This window comes from Erigeron canadensis, chromosome 1 (genome assembly GCF_010389155.1).
Source record: "Erigeron canadensis isolate Cc75 chromosome 1, C_canadensis_v1, whole genome shotgun sequence".
In the NCBI taxonomy this organism is placed as follows: Eukaryota; Viridiplantae; Streptophyta; class Magnoliopsida; order Asterales; family Asteraceae; genus Erigeron; species Erigeron canadensis.
In genome coordinates, this window is record NC_057761.1 from 33,147,719 (window position 1) to 33,170,807 (window position 23,089).

A 23,089-nucleotide genomic window follows, 5' to 3' on the forward strand; every position below is an offset into this window, starting at 1 on the left:
ACCTGGTGATACCCCGGTACAATTATCCCAGTATTTTGTTTGATATTTTCACTATTCAATACCGACCGGTATTTCTGGTATTTTCCGGTATTACCGGAATGGTAATACCGGTAAGTTGATTTTTTTTTTGAATTTGTTTTAAAATTATTTTTTGATACTTTAATGTTATGTTTTGTTATTTGTAAACTTTAAAACTTATATTTTGTTATGAAATACCTATTTGGTATTATTTTTGAGTGGATTGTACTTGTATTTTGACTATTTTCGTTAAATTATAACAAGTTTTGTAGGATTTCTATAATAATAAAAATACAAAAATTAAATTTCCGTCGGTATACCGATAATACCGGTACTGGGTACCCGACGATACGACCAAAATACCGTTATTTAAAACATTGATTATAATAGTGAAAAGATAGATTCAAATCTTATTATTTTCATCACGAGAACTCAAAATTCATCTGATTAAAAAATAATCTTAAACTTTATCATCCTCCTCCTAATAGAACTCAAAATTCTCCTGATTTAATTATTTTGCAATATTTACTTCATTCCGATTTTAAATTATTATTTGATCGGGTTCCACCCGTAGCTAAACTCGTCATCCCAACTGTCCAATACACTAATCATTGTCTTATTGTTCTAACATCAACCGTAAATTCCTATATGCAAGTAAGATATATACCATAAATCTAAACTTAACTTTCATGCTTTCTTTCCCCAATATTTATATAACTCTGCAACTCCAGTTTATTTCATCATCATCTGTTTTTACTGTATCTATTATATATAGTTGTATCTATCTGTATCTCTGTTCATACTTCCAAATTCAGAAATCAGAATCAACAACCTCTCTTACATCTTCATCTTCGAATCTACTACCATGACTTACGTTTACGCGATCTAATTTCATCATTTCTGAGCGAAAGGTAATTATTTCCTGACATAATTTCTATTTTTATCTGACTGTAAAAAGTTAGCTGCAATCTGACATTCAGTATTTAAGACTGTATTTATGTATGTTATTATATTTATAACCTAAAATTATTTAAATGAACAAATTGTTATTGACTTTAGGTCTATTATATTTCTGAAGTTTTTCAGTGTTATTTGTAGTCCAGTATATATATATATATAGTCTAGTTATATACTTGTTTCAAGTCATGAGGTAATTAATTTATGGAATTCATTAACTGTATGACTGTAAAATTAGATATAGTTTGAAAATCTGTCCTGTATGTAGTGTGATAACCTAGAATTTTTAGAATGAATGACGGATAGCGATAAATCGGTACTGTATCTTATATCAGTAGAGTATAGTAAGTACATATCGTCCGGCATATGTATATATTTAAGATGATGCTGATATGGTTGAATATAATAGTTATGTTTCGTTGTTGGTTCGGATGTTAGTTGATAGTTATAGAAGCTCATTAAAGAAATTAAAGTTATAGAATAGTTATAGTTTACTATATCAGTGTTAGAAGTTTTGTTTTGATTTTCAACGTGTATGCGGAATTTGCGGATATAGTTAACGGACCAGATAGTTTTGTTTTGTACGGTTTATGAGAGTGTTTGAAATCATACTATATGTCGGATATTATATATATATTAGAGGGTGATAACATAAATCTCTCCTTTGAAAAAGGTAAACCTCACAGTTTCATTTGTACTGTTGGTGTAACGTGGAAGGCAGCAGGCAGTGACTTCATGGTTTAATTTTGGGTTTTTTTTTAGATATTATGATTACTTTGCTTGGTTCTTAAAGGTTGTATATGTTAATTGCCATGACTGTCGATTACTCTCTTCGTATAGCTGTGTATAGGCCAGTTTTTGTATTTCCTTGCATCTCTGTATTTATGCTTTTGGAAAGTTAATTATTTTTAGTTTTATGCAACATATCATGACAAATAATAGTTGTATCTGTTATTGTGATGACAATATATTCAAAAGGTAAAACCTGATATTCATCATATGTCATATAAACCTTTATGTGAAGTCAACGTGCTTACCGGATAGTTATAAATTCTGAATTCAAGTATGGCAATTATGTCCTCATTCGTTTGCCTTTGCTTTGGATAGCTAATGAAGGAGATATAAAGAGGTTGTTTAATTTTCTTATTCATATTATCATGATAATTCTCTCAATTATCACGACAGTATTAACATGTAACAACACCTTTCTGCTAAGTTAATGGCCTGAAGAAGATAACTGATGTAAATAATTATTGAAGATATATATAAGCGGAACGTTTAAAAGATCTCGTAGTCAAGATTATCAGCAATTTCATATAGTAAAATATATGTTCTCCAATATTGTGAAGCTCCATATAGGAAAAGCTTAATTTGGTTTGCCATGTTTACCTAAAAGTTTTTGACTTTCAACGGTTTGTTTTCTGTTATTATCTAGAAATTATTACCATAGGGATGGCCAAGCGGTGAGTGCTTGACATTTTCCAAAGGAGGTCTCATGTTCCATTCCTGGCAGCTTCAATTGCTTGGTGGCCTTATTTTTCCAAAAAATAAAAATTCAGACATATAAGAAAAGTTCTTTTGATGGCATCTCCTTTTTTTTTTTTTTTAATTTGATTTATCGTCTTTTCTTTTCTAGTAATTACAACATGACTGTCAGCTTTGGCGAAGAGGGACCTGCTATTGTTCAACTACAAAAATGGGAACCTTCACGATTGAAAACGACCATGGCACAGTTTCGTGAAGCTTTCCTTTCCCCAACCAGGGAATTTATATTATTACTTTCGCATAACCATGATGGGCTACTTCTGCCTTTAGTCAAAGGTGAACAATCTTGGTTTCAAATACTAGAACCAAACCTGGTTCATGTTGATCTAAACATGTAACTTATCTTCTTCTTTTTTTTTTTGTAGGTGTAACGATGGATGATCAAATCAATTCTAATCCAATGGATATGGGTTCAACCAGTACACATCCTCTTCAAACTGATTATGTATCTAATAGCTTTCCTATGATTTCTGGTATTAATTCACTTGCTTGGAGTGTATGTGAGGATTCAAATAGTCAGCACGAGGGGGGCTTATTCAGAGAACTTCTTTTCATTGTTGGAGACCATGAGTTGACGGTTCATGCATTTTGCCAACCCAATGACTGCAACAAACCTGTTGAAGCTATGTCAGATGAGAAGAATGAAGAAGGGATATGGGTGGAATGGGGCCCATCTACCTCAAGCGATGCAATGCAGTTAGATGAGCCTGATAATGATAGTGAAAATAAGAATGTTGAACAAAGGAGATGGTTGAGAACTTTTCTTACTAAAGTCAAAATGGTCAAATCCGAAGGCAAGCTTTACAGCAGATTTCCGGACAAGTCACAGTTTCCGTCTTCCAGTACAGTTGTTTCCTTTAACATATTTGAAAATGATTCTACAATTCTGAGATTCGTACTAGAAGGGAATACCAAGTTAGATCCTGAGGGTGATGAGATGAACATTTCATACAAATGCTGTAGAGTGTTTGTTAATAATTCACATGACCTAATTGGGTTTGTTTTAACATTCCCATCTGTCTACTCTGATAATGAATCTGAAAGAAAGCAAATAAAATTTTTACTAGTTGGTAGGATAGTTAGCTGGGGCATACAGTGGGTCAGCTCGGTGAAGCTTGATGAGGATGTATATATGGTTCCTGTGGATCAATGGACAGACTTCAGTTTTTCTGATAAATATCTTATATGTCTTAATTCTGCGGGACAAATATATTTTTTCAGCTATATAACTGGTGAATACATCGCATGTGTCAATCTCTTAGAGATATATGGATTAAAAAAGTTATCCGATAAAACCAGTGATTCTGGGAAAGGTGTGTTTAGGAAACTTCTTGTTGCTTCACATACATCATTGTTGGCTGCAGTCGATGACTATGGTATAGTTTATGTAATTTGTGCCAGTGACCATGTTCAAGGTATAAATAACTCAGTTAAGAAGTCTCTGCCACAATTTCAAAAATTAAGGTACCAGACATTTGATGGTTGGGAGGTTGGTGGTGCTGACATCAGCCACCAGATGTTATATGACAATCTATCTCCAGACATAAGATTTGTAAAGGATAGAGGTTTTTCTATTGAAAATATGCAAAGTAATGAGTCAGGTATCACTGGTTTCTCAGCTACTTTACAGAGAGTGGAACATAAGATCCACAGTTCTGAAAAGTTAACCTATGCTTTGAGAAGTATATTTCTTCCAACAGATAAACATGATAACGATGATATTATTTGTCTTTCTCCATTTGGAATCACTCGGCTCAGTAGAAAGTATAGTACACTGAGAATAGGGACTTCACGAATTATACATACTAACATGTATGTAGATTCAGCTACGAATGATGAAAAAGGCTCAAATAGTGGAAGTCAGGAAGTTACTTTAGGAGATACAGTTGGTTGCATGTTCCATGGATGTGTGTATCTGATCACATCAGATGGTCTTTCTGTAGTTCTTCCCTCCATATCAGTAGCTTCTGGTTGTGTTCCTGTTGAAGCCATTGGATACCGCCAGAATAGTAGTTGCTCGACAGATCAACCTGTTAACCTCATCGAAATAAAAGGATTGAAGCAACCCTGGCCAACTTGGAAAATAGAGGTTCTGGATAGAGTTCTTTTATATGAAGGCCATAAAGAGGCAGATCACTTATGCTCCGAAAATGGTAAGTTAACTCTGTATTAATATTAGTTCATGGTAAATAGAAATATCATGTATCACTTCCACATATATCTTTAGACATCCTTTGCAGTTGAATATTTGTTTGATTCTTGAGCATTATTTATGTGCATTTTTTCCATGTATCTTCACTGGTAGATATGTAATTATGTAATACTGGCTGATGCACTGATCAACTCTCCCTGAATTATTAAAAGTAATAATGATCTTCTCAACATGTAGTCATGTATTACTTGAACAGTCCTCTCATCTTAGCTTGAAAGATCAAATAGTTATAAGAACTTCACATTGCCTTTAATTTTCATAGGCTTCTGATAAAAAGAAAGTATCAACCTATTCGCCATCTAATTTAGTCCAAATGATGATATATGTTTTTAATGGATCTGATGCTTTTGGCAATTTTCATAATTAGAGGTCTTAGTTGTCTTTTAAGTTTTAATAAGATTACTTTCCCTTGATTAGTTAAGATTATTGGTAATGAAGTCAAGGTCTTATGGTAAGGTTTGGGCACCTCTAGTATTAATAGGGACATAGGGTTAAGGTTTAGTTATTTGTGAGATCACCTACTTCTCGAATTGTAGGAATATAACTCTCCTTTTGTTGCTCTTGCTTTATTAATAAAAATTTAACCCGTTCTTATCAGGATTGTGGATGTCTTGGGTCACGACACATGCAATGTGCTCCATATGAACCCCCTTTTGAAGAATTGTTTGAGAAATATATATTCTTGATATCTATTTCATACTAATACCAGGTGTGCATGGAGACTTGATAACTAACCAAACAAATTGATATTATATTAGCAAAATGTCAAAGGTATGGTGCTCTTCATATGGGTGCAAGTAACTCTTGGCTATTAATCAAGCCTTTGTATGTGTGAAAGTGCCATCCAAATTAAGTATCATGAGATATACCCCCGTATAACCAATATACGGGGGGTCATTAAACACCTAGTGCTCATTACCCAAAAGTGCATATATATCTTTCTTGTGCATACTCTCTCATCTAGTAGGTGACAGTGGCTCAGAAATTGACCTAGGAACACAATTACTATCATTGAAGAAACAAAGCTATAACATTAATGTTATAGGTTTTATGCCTAGGGCCACCAATTAAGCATCTATGTCAGAAATGAGCACCACCTTAATACAAACTAATCACTGTATTAAATGTTTCAAAACATTTTGGTTTGCCAGGAGTTTATGCACTTAGGTCTTAAATTATTCCACTACATATTCACAAAGTTTGTAATTCTTTTCTGCAAAGCATCATGTGCTGAAATGACTTTATAATATAGACATCATAAGAAGAAACTATAGGATGAATTTTAGGGCGAACAAATGCAAGTAACCATGGAGAATAATCAGAAACATATTAAAATACATAAAATCTCCTTTTGATTAGATGACCTGGACACCAAACATTTAGATAAAGAATATCAGGTTGTTGACTCAATTTAGACATGTGAAGGATGTGAAGTGTACTTGTTCAACTTAGATACACACTTTGTTTATAGTTGATTCCTCTTTAGATGCATCAAACGAAGAATAATCTTAAACGCCTTGAATATTTTGACTTTCTCACTCCAATAAGGAATATAAAGTTGAACCCTTATCCAATACATACCTCAAATTCATCCTAGAGGCGACACTTTCGTGAGAAACATGACAGGGAAAGTAGTAGTAGGCTACAGATCAGTTCAATATTTGTTCATTCTATTTATAGACAGGAGAATATTGATAGATGTTAAAAGTGGAAGGCCACGATGGCGCTGTTCAGGTCCTCTCCTCTTGATGGCATTGTGGTTTTGCTCAAACTATTTGAAGCAAAAGCTGGGGGTGTTGATTTAGGGTCTATATCTACACCCCTATGGCCAGTGCCATGTAATGGGTCTGTCTTTTTGTCATACTCTATAAGGCAGCCAAGTCAAGATTGTACGTCGTAGGTTGGTAGCAAGACAAGATAATGTTATCTGTGAGGTACCTAGTTATCTATATTATAAAATCATATGTTAAGAGGTTTATTATATCCGGGCATTTGGATTGTCTTATAATCGTGATTATCATACAGTTCTATGTAAGTATTTTAAACCAGATGTTTAACTTTGGCTGGAGACGGTTGGCTCATAAACATATGATTTCTGAAACTGACGTATTGAAAGTTGCATGTAACTTAAATTTAATTTGATTTCTGTCAGGGTGGAACCTGAAGGTTTCTCGGATTCGTCGCTTGCAACTGGCATTGGATTACTTGAACTATCAGGAGATTGAGATGTAAGATTTAGAATTTCCTTGTATCCATTGTAAACAAGTAAATTTTGCTATCGTCTTGTTAAATCTTTACGTCCAAAACAAAGTTAATCATCCATATAATTACATAACTAGTTTCTACACTAAGTTGATATTGTCAAACATTTTTAGATTGGCTATTGAGCAAATATACAATGAATCAGAGGGAGTATTGTTTATGGGACCTTAAAAGTTGTTACGAGTGGTAGTAATTATGCAGTTAAAGACTCTAAAAGCATTATTCTAAAGTAAACTAGAGACCCTTGAATTTAAAGATTCGGCCTTAATGGCTGGAAGTTGTTTCAGATGCCTGTCAAGTAGTTTTCTATCAACTTGTTTGTCAATGTGTATGAACTATGATCTGTATAGAAGTGTGACTATCTGGTGCTTGTAATGGATAATTAGTTCGTTAGAGATGCTTGCTAGTGTGAGTTTGGCAGAAGAAGGTGTCCTGAGATTGATCTTTGCTGCTGTTTATTTGATGTTGAACAAAGGTGGAAATGATAATGATGTATCTGCTGCTTCAAGGTATGGTCCTGTTATGCCAATCACTAGATATTCTTGAGTATGTCCATGGAAAATTTATTGTTTTTCCAACTAATGTTTATGTGCTTTTTGTTGGTTATAGTTTTAAGTGCCATCTAGTGTATCCATTCCTCTTATTTTCTGTATCCCCTGTTTTCTTATGCTATATAAGTTGTGATTCAGGCTTCTGTCTTTGGGCACCCATTTTTCTACCAAAATGATACGCAGATACGGCTCATTGCAGTATATGTCAAATGGAATTATGTCAAGAAGTATTCCGGGCATGAAAGATACTTCTCCCCCATTGCTTTTAGCAGATAAAGAACATAGTGAAACTGAGAATCTAAGAAGGCTACAGGAAATCGCTCGCTTGCTGGAGATTATAAGAAACATGCAATGTAGACTTGCGACTAAATTTAAGAAATCTGTAACCCGCTTGGTATGTTCTATTGTTATTTTAGTAATTTACTATATCTCTTTACGGATGTTATTGTGCTCGAGTTTTGAAGTCTTGTCTCTGATGTACCTCAGAGGGATGGTTTAAAACCATTGGAATTTGTGGATTCGGAAATACCACACGATGATCCAAATCCCTCATCGCTGGAAACAACAAATGAACAGGAAAAGCATGCTTTGATATCGATGGAGTTAGTTGACTCAAGATCCAATTCAGAGTTAGAGAGCTTACGGGGAGCGTCTATTCCTCAAGTAGATACAAGTTTTTTAAATAGGAGTGCCATTCCATTTGAAAATCCTAAGGATATGATGGCACGTTGGGAATTAGATAATTTAGACCAAAAAAACATAGTGAAAGATGCATTATTATCTGGTCGTCTTCCATTAGCAGTTCTTAAATTGCATCTTTTTCGTCAAGAAGATATGGATACTAACAAAGACCCTAATGATACCTTTGAGAAAGTTCGTGATATTGGAAGAGCTATTGTCTATGATCTGTTTCTAAAGGTGGTTGTTTTAAAACTTTAATCTAGTTATGTAAAACCAAAATTTTGTGGTTTGAATCTAACTTACATCGCTTGTTACGATCAATAGGATGATATTGAACTTGGTGTAACCACGTTACAAAAGCTTGGAGAAGACCTGGAAAGCTGCTTAAGGCAGCTGGTTTTTGGGGCTGTAAGGAGATCTCTTCGAAAGCAAATAGCTGAAGTGATGAAAAGTTATGGATATCTTGGGCCTTATGAGATGAAGATATTGGAAAGGATAGCGTTTATTGAGGTACTTATTGACCATTTATACGTATTCTTTAAGTTCTAGCAATGAGTGATAGTTGCCTCAATCTGATCCTACACTTCATTGTTTTCTGAAAGGGGATATACACTTGCAGTAGTTTCTCTGGAACATTCCATGCCCAGCAAACTGAGATAATGGCAGTGAACAATGTCAATTCAACAGAAGAAATCAAGTTGCCTCTGTTACATTTACTATCCAATAACCTTATGATTGAGTGTGGTGAACTAGATGGAGCTGTGTTAGGTTTATGGAGGCACATCAGCAAAAATACGAAAGTTCCGGTGATTGATGACGATGATACCCATCATTGTTACTGGGCTGCAGCCGCAGTCTGGTCTGATGCTTGGGATCAGAGAATCATGGATCGTGTAAGTTCATTTCAACATTTTAAGTGTGCTACCATGGATATACATATACTTTATAAATAGATGTATAGGTTTAGGCTGAGTGAGTAGTTTGGTAGGGGAAACACATTGGCCTTTTTCCTGTCATTTATGTGATTATGTCTTTCACAATATTCACACCTTGAGCTTTCCGTTTGTATTTCTAAGCAAAATCTTGGTGGAAAAAGCTTTATAAGATACTTTCTTGGTTCCTTTTCTTAATCAAGTAATCTAGCATTACTGCATTGTGTGAAACTTATTTTGGGTGGTTCCATTCTAGATTTCAAGCAAGATACTTTCTTGGTTCTTTTGGCTGATGTATGAATTAACATTGACATGATAATATATATCTTTAATCCGGACCAAAATAATTTATAAGCTTTTCTCTACAGATAGTGCTAGACCGACTTTCTCTTGTGGATCTCAATGTCTCATGGGAATCACAATTTGAGTACCACATATCCCACAGCAACTGGGAGGAAGCTCTCGGGCTTGTAGATATCATTCCGTCATACTCATCATCACTAGGAAATCTTCAAATTAGTTTGGATGGTTTACCAAGTACTTCTGCTGTGAACAAAAGTGAATTTAGTGATTATGGAAACTACATATATTCTATACAAGACTTGGATGCTGTGTGCATGGATGTCCCAGATATCAGAATACTAAGATTTCCTACAATTAATACATGCTCCATGTGGTTAAAGTCACTTTTGGAATCACAGCTCGCTAAGAAATTCATATTTCTTAAAGAATTCTGGGAGGGTACTGAGGAAATAGTATGTCTTCTGGCACGGTCAGGCTTTGTCACCAATTCCAGTGATCTATCTTTTACCGAGCTATCAATAAATGAGTCAGCAGAGTTGCCGTTAGCGAAAATTGATGATGGCATCAGCACTGTTGCTTTCCAGGGTCTGCATAAGCTTTTTCTGCACCATTGTATTCAACTTAACTTGCCATACCTGCTTGATCTTTACCTTGATCACCATAAGTTGGCTATAGATCGTGAACCTCTTTTCGACTTGCTAGAAGCTACTGTAACACATCTTATCACCTTTTCTCACTTTATTGGATTTTGTACATTCTCACTTCATGTATGTGTATATACATATTAATATCTGTCTACACAGGGAGATTGTCACTGGGCAAAGTGGTTGCTCTTATCAAGGGTCAAAGGAAATGAGTATGAGGCATCATTTTCAAATGCTCGTGCAATTGCATCACATAATTTTTCTCTAGGAAATACCCTTGGTGCGGTGGAAATCGATGATATAATTCATACAGTTGATGACATTGCTGAAGGAGCAGGAGAATTGGCAGCTATAGCCACATTAATGTATGCACCTGTTCCTATTCAAGATTGCTTGAGTACTGGTAGTGTAGATCGGAATCGCAGCTCTTCGGCTCAGTGTACATTAGAGAATCTTAGGCCTGCCATGCAACGGTTTCCTACGCTATGGCGCACACTTGTAGCAGCATGTTTTGGACAAGATTCGATCGGCAATTATATTAGCTCTAGATCAAAAGGAAAGTGTTTTTTATCTTGTTTTATTTAAAGATTTACTATATTTACAATGAGGTGGCAGTTTGTATTCTCTTTACCTACAAGTGTGTCTAATCGTGACAATTTTTTTTTAATATCAAGCGGGTCAAAAACACATTAGGCCAAAACATTTAAACTAATAATGGAACTGGTAGAGTTGGTTGAACAGGTCAATCAGTCAAACTTTATATGTGGTGTATTCAGGTATCAAATGCATAAAACCTCCTAACTAGCTTTAAGATTATTGCATGGCTATTGCAATAACTGTACTCATATAGTCATATGTAACAAGTTAAATCTTTATAAAACTAATGGAATGGACAAGGCAAGTCCTTGATTTGCTTGACCAGCCGCGTGGTCCGTACTAAAGTTAGCGAACCCACCGATTTGCCATCCAACCATCTGTTCTTGAGGAAACAGGTTCTAAGGCTCAACTGTATTTTTCTGACCCTTTTATTTGCATGCAGTGTTCGGAAATTCTTATTTATCAGACTACCTGAACTGGCGTGACAATATCTTTTACTCTGCTGGACATGATACTTCACTCGAACAAATGCTTCCAGGATGGGTCTCTAAGGCTGTCCGGAGACTGGTTCAGCTTTATGTACAGGTTAATAGTGTGATAGCTACTTAATTTCTTTTTGATAGCTGTATGTACAGCTTTATGATGTCCCAAAATAAAGGCCTGGTAGCCACTTAACAGTTTGAAGTAAGAGTTACCTAATTTTCCATTCTTCTAAAATATTGATAAAGGTTTGTTTTGATAGCAAGATTCCCTTTTGTCAATAGTAAGGATGTTTTTCATTATATATTTTTATGTTTAGAAGACAGTACCACTGACAACATGTATATGTAATCAGTTGATAAAAAGTTTACATGCTTTGTGTGGGATTCCCACACATAAAGACACAAGGTCCTAGATCCTGACGCATGTCCAGAGGATCATGAATAGACCTATTCCAAACTAAATCTACGCCTTTGGAATAGATTCTAGAACCATATACACAACACATGGAGCCTGTCAGATGTTTTCTTCAATATATGCTGGAGCATTTTTTTGGGCAGGAAAATAAAAAAAATGTACGTGATAGCTGTTTATCTTCTTGCATTGACCGCAGGGTCCTCTTGGTTGGCAATCTGTACCAGGATTGCCGGTGGAAGAATCTTTGTTTCTTAGAGATGTTGATTGTAATGAGCAAGCCAAGATCAGCACGTTGTCCTGGGAAGCTGCTATCCAGAGACATGTAGAGGAATTATATGGTTCTTCAGTAGAGGTTAGTCATTCTTGTAATCCAAAACTCAATAATGAGGGACCATGCCACTTAGATAAATTCACTATCTAGAAGTTAGCCATTCTCTTTCTTTAGCTCTCTTTAGTGATATTGTGGACATCACTTAAAGGTTCTTTTTCTAATCAAATACAGTTGAGCCTCCAATATAAATGTGTGGTTAAGAAGTCAATAGAAGAATTATATCTTATTTTCCTACTAGTCTAACATAAAAAAAAATACATATAATTTATTTCTTTGTGAAACATTTAACCTTGACTTTCATTATCGTATCCGTACTACGCTCTCTAGATAGCAAGGTAATCGCTTAAGAAGTAAATTCTTCAAGTGCTTAGCTAATAATCTCAAGCTGGTTATTAGACTAGGATGATATTAGTAGTATCATGGTCTATATAAACTACACGTATTCTAACCCTAATCGCGTCACAAGATATTATCAGTACAATTTCATCCTTTAGTTTAATATGGTATCATAGCCACAAACACTCCAACAAGCTACTCCTTCCTCAAAGGGGAAAGAAAAAACTCATCACCATTCCTTCCCATAATCATATTTTATCATTTGTTTCTTTGTTAGCAGTTGATCGAAATCTTCAATTAAATTAGAGGTTTTAGTTTGTGTCAACTTTTTTTAATTGATTGTTTACGTCATTTCTTTGTTACCATTTGTATATTCCAATATCCCAATTCGGTTTGTGTGTTCAAGCCGTTGAAAACAGATAAGTAATTGTTAAATGAGGCCCTCCATAATTCTTAGCTTGTTTCGTATTTGTCGGAAACAACAATATAATTTTGCGTTCGTTGTTTTTATATTTCTATGGGAAGTCGTGCCTAGTTTTGCCACCCTGACCTCTGCTAAAGTCTAGCGCCGCCGTACGCATCCCATCCGTCAGCCTGCTATTGTAACAGGCAACCGCCGCTCTCACCAACATCGAAGCATAAAAAGCTTCTGGATGCCGCCACCATCTGCCGCTATACAACGTATGAAAACATATAGAGACCGTTCCGGCAACAGTTTTATCAATTTGTGAAAACATATGAAACCCTAGTTGTCGCCACAATGCGCCGCCAACGGAAGAATACAACCGTAGTATACAATCGGGTGAAGCACACAACTGTTTCTATTAACCCAATTCAACATACTTCCGCCATGCGAAGGCGGCACCGCTCACAACAGCGATTTACTTTTCCTTTTCCGGCACAAATACAAGTTGGAGATGGAAACGAGGGAGAAAAGGTGTTCAATGGAGGGAATCTCGAGACATCAGCCATAAAACCCAAAGGGATCAAATGTTTGAAGAGCAGAAGTTGATGAAAATTTGAAGATGAAGACATTGCTTTTAAATCTGAGTGTTTTTTTTTTTTTTTTATGGTTTTTTGTTATTTACGGTTCTTATCTTTTTTATGTTTCAAGCTTGAATCGCTCCCACGCTTAGCTTGCAGGGGAGTATTAGACTAAGATGATATTAGTAATATTGTGGTATATATAAACTACACGTATTATAACCCTAATCACATCGGAAAGTATTATCATTACAATTTCATCCTTCAGTTTAATACGGTTCAACTTGAAGCACAAAAAAACACATCACTAATAGAAGAACATAAGATGTGATTTGAGTGCTAGTTAATATATTAATTGATTCTATCTCATTAAGCCTATAGGTTCACTGAAAGGGGTAGTGGTACTTTCTTAACTGTGATCTAGTAGAAAGAGGATAAAGTTCTTTTGTAGAAGTCTTTCGTACTAATATTACAATACAAAACATAGAAAGACATGATATAGGGAACACTCAAAGATAAATATTATCCAAATATATCTGATGACAATAACTAACAAACCCTGAATATAATATTGTCTAATATATACCAATTGAGCGTAGCTCACGTTGTCCCTCACCCGTAAAACACATGGGCCCACTGAGACTTTTGGGAATAAGGAGGTCTTGGGTTCACCCCTTTGCCTCCAGCATGCCTACTGTGCCATGGGAGTTGCTTGGAGCTATTCTTTGTGGGGTGGACAATGAGTAATGCCAAAATGGCACTTATGGGTCAAGGGTGTCCCCGTCAATTTACAACTTTTTGGGGAATATTGTCTGATATATGTTTTAGTAATTTGTAAGACTGGCAGTTGATTCACTTTGTTTTTATTCATTGTTTTCATTGTGTTAGTTTCTCTTTTAAGTGTGTTTGGGACTAGATACTACGTCTTGATCTTAAATTTAATTTTATATTTCATCAATCCTGTCATTTCTCTCTTCTTTTGCATGTAGTTGCGTGTTCACTTTTTTTCCATGTTAGCAAAGAAGATTAAACCACTTATATTCAAAAAGTACTATTTATTAATATATATTGTGCATATACGGGCCTACATTATCATACAAGTTTATATGACCCAAGAGTAGTTGACCCTACTAAGCCAATCCTGGAACTTGATTTTGCCTAGCTTTGAAGTTGGCCACATGAGCTGAGCTATGCCCACACAACTTCCATGGCCTGCATCACATACATCTATATACACCCTTTGTTCCATTTTGTATTTAAGTGATATGAAGAACATTTACAAAATTTATGTTCTAAACTTCCGAGTTTTCAACATTTATTTTTTCATGTTGGACCAATAAGCTTGTAAATGGTTCATAACTTATTATATCAAGCTCTAAGTTATATATTATTATAAATACCAAAAGTATTTTTGTCGACTGATATCTCATAAATGTATCTGCTGGAAAGAAGCGTTGCAATTTGACCAGAACAAAGAGTTTGTTGTCAAGTGATTGCTAGCTGCTAGGGTTTTGGACATTTTGCACTTGTATTCACTGGTGGTCTCCTATATTCACCCCTTTCATATTGTTTCAGGGATCTGGACTTGGGCTTGAGCATCACCTGCATCGTGGTCGTGCCTTGGCAGCTTTTATACATCTCCTTTCTCTGAGGGTGAAAAAGCTGAAATTCGATTTTGAAACACGTCGACTGCAGTCAGATTCATCTGTAAATGAGCAATCAAATATTCAATTTGATGTTCATACTCTACTTTCTCCAATAACACAAGAGGAAGAGTCTCTTCTTTCATCTGTGAGATCACTGCTCGTATAATCTTCATCTTTGGTCCATTACTCTCGTTTTATTTAATTACATAACCTTGTGGTGCTGGTTATGTGCAGGTCATGCCTCTTGCGGTTATGCATTTTGAAGATTCTGTGTTGGTGGCTTCTTGTGCTTTTCTTTTAGAGCTATGTGGATTATCTCCCACCATGCTTCAAGTGGACATTGCAGCTCTGAGGAGAATATCTTCTTTCTCTAAATCTGCTGATTATACCGACAAATCTGTGCAACCTTCATTTAAGGGCTCCACATTTCTTTCAACATCTCTTGAAGATGATATAACTGGTTCTCTGGCTCGAGCATTGGCCGAATATTATTTGAAAAATTATAATACTGGCATTGTGAAAGAAAAAGATAAAGAGAAACAAGCCACTCGAGCACTTGTGCTTGTCCTTCAGAATTTGGAGAAGGCAAGTCTCCCATCACTGATTAGTGGAGAAACATGTGGATCTTGGCTAATGAGTGGAAATGGTGATGGAGCAGAGTTAAGGTCACAGCAAAAAGCTGCAAGTCAGCACTGGAGTTTGGTTACAGATTTCTGTAGAATGCATCAGATCACCATGAGCACGAAATATCTGGCAGTGTTAGCTAAAGACAATGACTGGGTACTATAATACCTAAGCTAATGTGTTTACTCATTATCCTAACCACTTTGTGCGTGAAAGTATAAACTGGCATTATTTTTTCAGGTTGGATTTCTGTCAGAGGCTCAAATTGAAGGACATCCTCTTGACACTGTCATTCAAGTGGTAGGTTTCTTGGTCCCTTTGTCTTATGTTGTGGTGAAAAAATGGGCAAGACCCGTCCCGGGGGGGTGGGGGGTGTTTGTAACCATCGGGCTAGTTTGGGTTGACCCAAAAGGCTTTTCTCCAAATTATAAGGAGCTCTATAAATAATTAGTGTGCCAAATAACATTACAATTTTTTTTTTCTTGAACAGAAATAACATTAAAAATATTAATCTATTTTGTATTGTAATCAAAATGATAGGAGGCTTTATAGATTTAAGTTACACCTTGGGTGACTTTTAGCCTTATTGACCTTCCAGTCCATTTCTTACTAGGCTAGGTTTTTCTGTTTGAGGAATGCTAGATCTACGAACAATTTACAAACAAATGATTACAAACACATGTGGCATGTGGTGTGAACCAATTAACAAAGAGAGAGAAAAAAGAAAGAGAAAAAATAACTTGATTTGATTGGTTGAAGATTTGTTGTACAATTTTATTTGTAATTTGTTTGTCAACCTAGCATTTCTCCTTTTGTTTTATCCCCTTTCACAGTTTGACCTGTTATGGATAAAACATAACCTGGAATAGAGCTATTTATAAATAAATGGTTCAAGTTGTCATCCCTTTGATCATAGGTGTTATATTACAGGCTTCGAAGGAGTTCAGTGATCCTTGTCTTAAGGTTCATATTTCAACAGTTCTCAAAGGAATGCAGTCACGAAAAAACTCCCCTTCCTCCTCAAACTCCAGTAGCACAAATAAAAAGAATGAATCTTCATTTATGGAAGATAATGATTACATTCCTGTTGAACTTTTTGGTATCATAGCTGATTGTGAGAAGCAGAAAAATCCTGGAGAGACCCTCTTGTTAAAAGCAAAGGATTTGTGCTGGTCAGTTTTAGCAACAGTTGCTTCATGTTTTCCAGATGTATCTCCATTATGCTGCTTAACAGTTTGGCTAGAGATAACAGCAGCAAGGTTAGCGAACATATTCTTAAAAGTTATGTGTCATAACTACAGTATCTTCTTAGCTCTGTGCTTTTGGGCTCTGCAGTGACCTAGATTAAAATCTTATATTAACATTGAGTTTTGTTCCTAGGGAAACATCATCTATCAAGGTGAATGATATTGCATCTCAGATATCCAGTAATGTTGCAGCAGCTGTGGAAGCTAACAATCTATTGCCGGTGACTGCTAGAGCCCAAACACTTCATTATAACCGTAGGAATCCCAAACGTAGGCGGCTAATGGAATCCGAGCCTGTTGATACATTAGCTTCAAAAGGATCTGACGTTTCTACTGCTTCCAGCAACACTAGCATATTCATTGACCAAAATATCATTTCTGGAGAAGAAAGCAACGAAATGGCCGATGAGAATAAAATTTCAACAGAATCTGATAAAGTGTTTACCTCTTTATCCAAAATGGTTGCAATACTTTGTGAGCAACGTCTATTTCTTCCTTTGCTAAGAGCTTTTGAAATGTTCCTTCCATCATGCTCACTACTGCCCTTCGTCCGTGCTCTTCAGGTTTTTAACAGAACTCCAATTTAAATATTAGATATGGCAGTATGGTTGGGGTTGGTGTTGGGTACTTGGTCAAAAGGGTAGTCTTTGTATGAGGTGAAGCAGGTTGGATTGCCCAAAATCATTTTGGTTTTCCCATAATCTCAATCTTTAGTAAGTAGTAGCATAATGTTTTAGTAGAATATCTGGAGGGTTTTATTTTTATGCAATAAAAATACACAACCTTCGACCTGTTTGACCATTTTTTCAAAACTTTACTTATTTCTATCTCTTTGGCCCATCAAGAATGAATCGAGTCAACCCATTTATATGTAAATAGACTGAAGTCTTTCCTCTGTTTAGCATTTGAGTTTTAGTTACCACTCGGTGATCATGTACTGGCTCTTTTTTCTAAAAAAAATTGGATTCAGGCATTCTCCCAGATGCGTCTGTCGGAAGCTTCTGCTCATCTAGGGTCGTTTTCTGCAAGAATTAAGGAAGAACATCCCAGCATACAAACAACTTCTGGAAAAGATGGGTGCATTGGGAGTTCGTGGGTAAGTTCCATTGCAGAGAAAGCTTCTGATGCAATGCTTATGACATGTCCATCTCCATATGAAAAAAGATGCTTATTGCAACTACTATCCGCCACCGACTTTGGTGATGGGGGATATGCCATGTCAAACTACCGAAGGATGTATTGGAAGATTAATTTAGCAGAGCCTTTGTTACGTAAAGATGATATTTTACATCTAGGGAATGAATCTTTGGATGATGATTCACTTTTAACTGCCTTGGAAACAAATGGGCACTGGGACCAGGCACGCAATTGGGCCAAACAGTTGGAGGCTAGTGGTGGGACTTGGAAGTCAGCTGGACATCACGTGACTGAGACACAGGTACTGTTCACAACATGGAAGCCATAGGATTATCTGTACCCATTGTTGTAACCTTTGATATATTTGTTGTTATCATATGAAGTCTAATCTTTGATTCAATAGGCTGAATCAATGGTGGCAGAGTGGAAAGAGTTTCTTTGGGATGTCCCTGAAGAGAGGGTTGCACTATGGGGCCACTGCCAGATGCTCTTTCTTAGGCATGCTTTTCCTCCGCTTCAGGTATTTTTGTAACTTCCTATAACTTAAGATTGTTGTTGATTAGAGGTTACAAATTAGACAGCTCAAGATTGGGTAATATTGCTGTACATGTCAAAATGTTTCATTCGGATCGACACTGAAACACTATTTTTCCCTAAGTTTTAAAGTTTATATATATATAGGTCCAAGATAGTTGTATAAGTATCATCTCAATAAAGATCCAGAATATCTATTGAAGTGGTTTAGAGGTTTTATGCATTATAGTAAAATGTTGGTCATTTTTATTCCTTTTGAGCTTGTCTTACCCATTTGACTTGTTAGAGATAAAATTTAATCTGAATAAACCCACTTATGAGTAAATGGGTCGAATCTGACACCTATATTGTTAATGCTTAATATACTACTCATATATGTTAGTGAGCAACACGTTAATTTAATTTGTAACAAATTGTGGTTTTTTGGCTTGAAGGCCGGATTATTTTTCCTGAAACATGCGGAAGCTGTGGACAAAGATCTTCCGCCTAAGGAACTGCATGAATTGTTGCTTCTTTCTCTCCAGTGGTTAAGTGGGACAATTACTCAGTCTGCTCCGTATGTGCACTCATTTTACGAGTTTTTACATTTTACTGATTTTATCATATTAGATTTTCTTTTTAATATATATTGTAATTCATCCAGAGTGTACCCGCTACATCTTCTGAGGGAACTTGAAACTAGAGTATGGCTATTGGCAGTAGAATCAGAAGCTCAAGTCAAGAGTGAAGGGGGATTGACCCTGAACAATCCCAGTAGAGAAGTGGGATATGGAAAGGCATCAAGTATTGTAGACCATACTGCAAGTATTGTATCAAAAATGGACAATCATATTAACTCAGTGAAGATAAGGAACGAGAGAGACCATAATTTGGCACATAAAAGAAGCCCACATCTCGTAGATGCAGCCACTTCTAGTAGCTCAGGAGCAAACACAAAATCAAAACGTAGGGCGAAAGGCGTTGTGCCATCACGAAAGCCTTTTGTTGATGTTGAAAAAGCTGCTGATTCTGAAGATACTTCTCGAATGGAATCCTTGTCAAGGTGGGAAGAAAGCATTGGACCTGCTGAGCTGGAGAGGGCAGTTCTTTCTCTGTTGGAGTTTGGGCAAATATCAGCTGCAAGGCAGCTCCAGCATAAGCTATCTCCGTCACATTTACCATCAGAGTTCACTCTTGTGGATGCAGCGCTGAAGCTTGCAGCTATCTCAACTCCTAGCAACAAAGTAACGGTTTCCATGTTAGATGATGAAGTGCGTTCTGTAATTCAGTCGCACAACCTACCAGTTGACAATCAACTTGTTGATCCAATGCAGGTACTAATGAAATAACGTTGTAAACCTTTTAACTACTTATAAGTTGGTTGATTTTGATATTTCTTTTCTTAGGAGGGGTTAAACATTATCTTTAACTAAAGAGGAAATGGTTGTGTTGGTCCGTGTGGGTCCAAACAAGTTGTTTGTTTCCTAAATTTGTTTTAACACATAAAACCTCCTAGATAGCTTTATTTGACAGTTTTAGGTTGTTTTTGTAATACTTTTGATATTTTTAATCATATCCAACACTAATAACTTGTGAACTAATTCTCAAAAGAATTTTTTGTGATATTTCAACCCGTTACTCATCTTTTCACATTAAAATTTAGTATTTCCCATATTAATACCGAGTTCTTAAGTTGTTCCACACTTAATTACTTTTCATGCATTTGATTAAATATTGACAATAACATCTGAGGGTCAATTTTGTGAAATTTTAGGTATTGGAAAGTTTGACGACCTTTTTCGTAGATGGTAAAGGGCGTGGATTGTGTAAAAGATTAATGTCTGTGGTGAAAGCTGCGAATGTTTTGGGTCTTTCATTTTCAGAGGCATTTGATAAGACTCCCATTGAACTGCTACAACTGCTTTCTCTTAAGGCGCAAGACTCGTTCGAGGAAGCATATCTCTTAATTCAAACTCATTCCATGCCAGCTGGTAGTATTGCTCAGATCCTTGCAGAATCTTTTTTAAAGGTGCAATTTAATTTACTCGCCAGTTCACTAGTTTTTTGTAGGTTTCGATGTTCGAATATGAATCACTGATGAGATTATCCTCCTTATTCAGGGGTTATTAGCTGCACATCGTGGTGGTTATATTGAATCTCAAAAGGAGGAAGGCCCTGCCCCTTTATTGTGGAGATTTTCTGATTTCCTGAAGTGGGCTGAGCTGTGTCCGTCAGAATCAGAAATCGGTCATGCTTTGATGCGTTTAGTGATTACTGGACAGGAAATACCACATGCGTGTGAGGTACTCTTATCTTGCTGGATAATTTGTTAGAGAAACTCCCATCTGATTCTTTTTTTAGAGTTAATAATTTATATGATGATATGAAGTTTAAACTGCTCCTTGGGAAAGAATGGGAGGCTTGAGATCGGTTTCATCATAAACATCATCCTTAAAAAGTGGAATTTGCAACCCATTTACTAATGACTGGGTCGATTTAGGTTGTATTTTATCTCAAAAAAAGCGAGCTAGCTAAATGGTGAACTTATTGAAAATTCCCCAAGTTTTTGAACCTTTTAAGTTATTCGCTTCAAAGACTTGTATTGTTATTGTAATTTTTTTTAGTTTCAATAACAATTACTACACTGTTTATTTATTAAGAAATATCAAATAGCACAAAATGAAATTTTTGGCTCAACTCAATCATCGCTGGCATGTTCTAATTGTAAATGCCTCTTTTTTACCCGTTACCCACCCGCCAATCTTGCCACCTCTAGTCACCATGTGTTTGCTCATCTCATATATTTATATGACGTGTGTAACGGTGGTAGACAATATCATTGTTGTGTGATTAAGTATTGATTAACATATTCTCCTTTTCAGGTTGAGCTTCTTATTCTATCACACCACTTCTACAAGTCGTCCGCTTGCCTTGATGGTGTTGATGTTCTTGTGGCCCTAGCAGCAACCAGAGTAGATGCATATGTTTCTGAAGGCGATTTCCCATGTTTGGCCCGCCTAATAACAGGAGTTGGAAATTTTCATGCCCTCAATTTTATTCTTGGAATTCTTATTGAAAATGGGCAGTTGGAACTTCTCCTTCAGAAATACTCAGCTGCCGCTGACACTCACACTGGCACCACTCAGGCTGTCAGCGGATTCCGTATGGCTGTTCTCACATCACTCAAGCAATTCAACCCTAATGATCTCGATGCATTTGCCATGGTATGTGATCTATCCATAAGCCATTAATAGAGATGCGATCTGGGCAGGCGGGGTGGGTCGGGTAACGCGTCAAAGAGGGTAGAGTTTATACTGATCAAAACAGGCTGGGTCAGGTTGACCCAAAACAATCTTTTGTTTTACAAGTTTTCATCAATAAATTGTCAGAATTTTTATTAGTTGTCTTGAAATTTGTCTCATCTGACCCATTCCCCTTTGTATTTGTCTCATCTGATCCTGAGATAAAGCACACCTCAAACTGGTGTATTAGTTGATAAACGGGTGAAATTGACTTATTAGCATACTACAACACATCTATATACATAATAGCAGTCTGTCAGTGATATGTTATTTACTTCCACCTCAGGTATATAATCACTTTGATATGAAGCATGAAACAGCTTCCCTACTCGAATCACGGGCTGAACAATCATATCACATGTGGTTTCATCGTTACAATAAGGATCACACAGAAGACCTCTTGGATTCGATGAGGTATTATATTGAAGCTGCTGAAGTTCATTCTTCCATTGATGCTGGTAAGAAAACCCGTGCTGCTTGTGCTAGTGCATCTCTCGTTTTACTTCAGATTCGGATGCCCGATTTCCAGTGGCTCAGTTTATCTGCTACCAATGCACGACGGGCTCTTGTGGAACAATCCCGTTTTCAAGAAGCCCTAATTGTTGCTGAAGCATATGGGCTGAATCAGCCTGGTGAGTGGGCGCTGGTTCTCTGGAATCAGATGTTAAAACCCGAGCTTACTGAGCAGTTTGTAGCAGAGTTTGTGGCAGTCCTCCCTCTTCATCCCACCATGCTTGCCGAAATCGCACGGTTCTATAGAGCTGAGGTGGCAGCCCGTGGGGATCAGTCTCAGTTCTCTGTTTGGCTGACAGGTGGAGGGTTACCTGCTGAGTGGGCAAAGTATCTAGAAAGATCATTTAGATGTTTACTAAAGAGGACAAGGGATCTACGGCTGAGATTGCAGTTGGCAACAGTAGCTACAGGATTCACGGATATTATTAATGGCTGCTTGAAAGCATTGGATCGAGTTCCTGACAATGGTGGGCCCCTTGTGTTGAGGAAAGGGCATGGTGGCGCCTACCTTCCATTAATGTAAAAAAGTAGAATATCTACAATCTGTAAGGTGGTGGAAAATTTTGCCGGGAAAAAGGTTAGTTGATTAGATTTGGAGTTTTGATGCATCACTTTTTTTGACCTTTTAGAGGGCGGCATTCGCTCACAGGAAAACACAGATATAGTCGACAGAGGAAAATGTTTGTGACGATTGTTTAGGTGTGTCTTTGGTTGAGGGAGTGTCTATTTGTGTTTAGTTGGTGTATAATTCTTTTTGTAACAAATGTACATTGTAGCATTTAGTGCCGGTTGTACAATTTCTTTAAATCTTAAAAACATACAAGATTATGGTGCGCTTTGCTACGTTACCCTTCTAC

The 23,089-nt window shown here is 36.5% G+C and overlaps 1 protein-coding gene across 1 annotated transcript; it reads left to right on the forward strand.

Moving 5' to 3' along the window:
• Positions 1-768: 768 nt before the first annotated feature.
• Positions 769-23,075, forward strand: LOC122601459. The gene is made up of 26 exons (XM_043774219.1): positions 769-929; positions 2,612-2,796; positions 2,886-4,673; positions 6,885-6,960; positions 7,381-7,503; positions 7,684-7,939; positions 8,032-8,463; positions 8,551-8,736; positions 8,829-9,119; positions 9,527-10,171; positions 10,265-10,661; positions 11,145-11,287; positions 11,796-11,951; positions 14,826-15,041; positions 15,131-15,676; positions 15,761-15,820; positions 16,451-16,779; positions 16,901-17,330; positions 17,738-18,205; positions 18,308-18,424; positions 18,873-18,994; positions 19,082-19,751; positions 20,192-20,446; positions 20,538-20,720; positions 21,300-21,641; positions 22,006-23,075. Exons 2-26 carry the CDS (start codon positions 2,622-2,624, stop codon positions 22,753-22,755), a joined length of 9,156 nt encoding a protein of 3,051 aa, XP_043630154.1. The 5' UTR covers positions 769-929; positions 2,612-2,621; the 3' UTR covers positions 22,756-23,075.
• Positions 23,076-23,089: the final 14 nt, after the last annotated feature.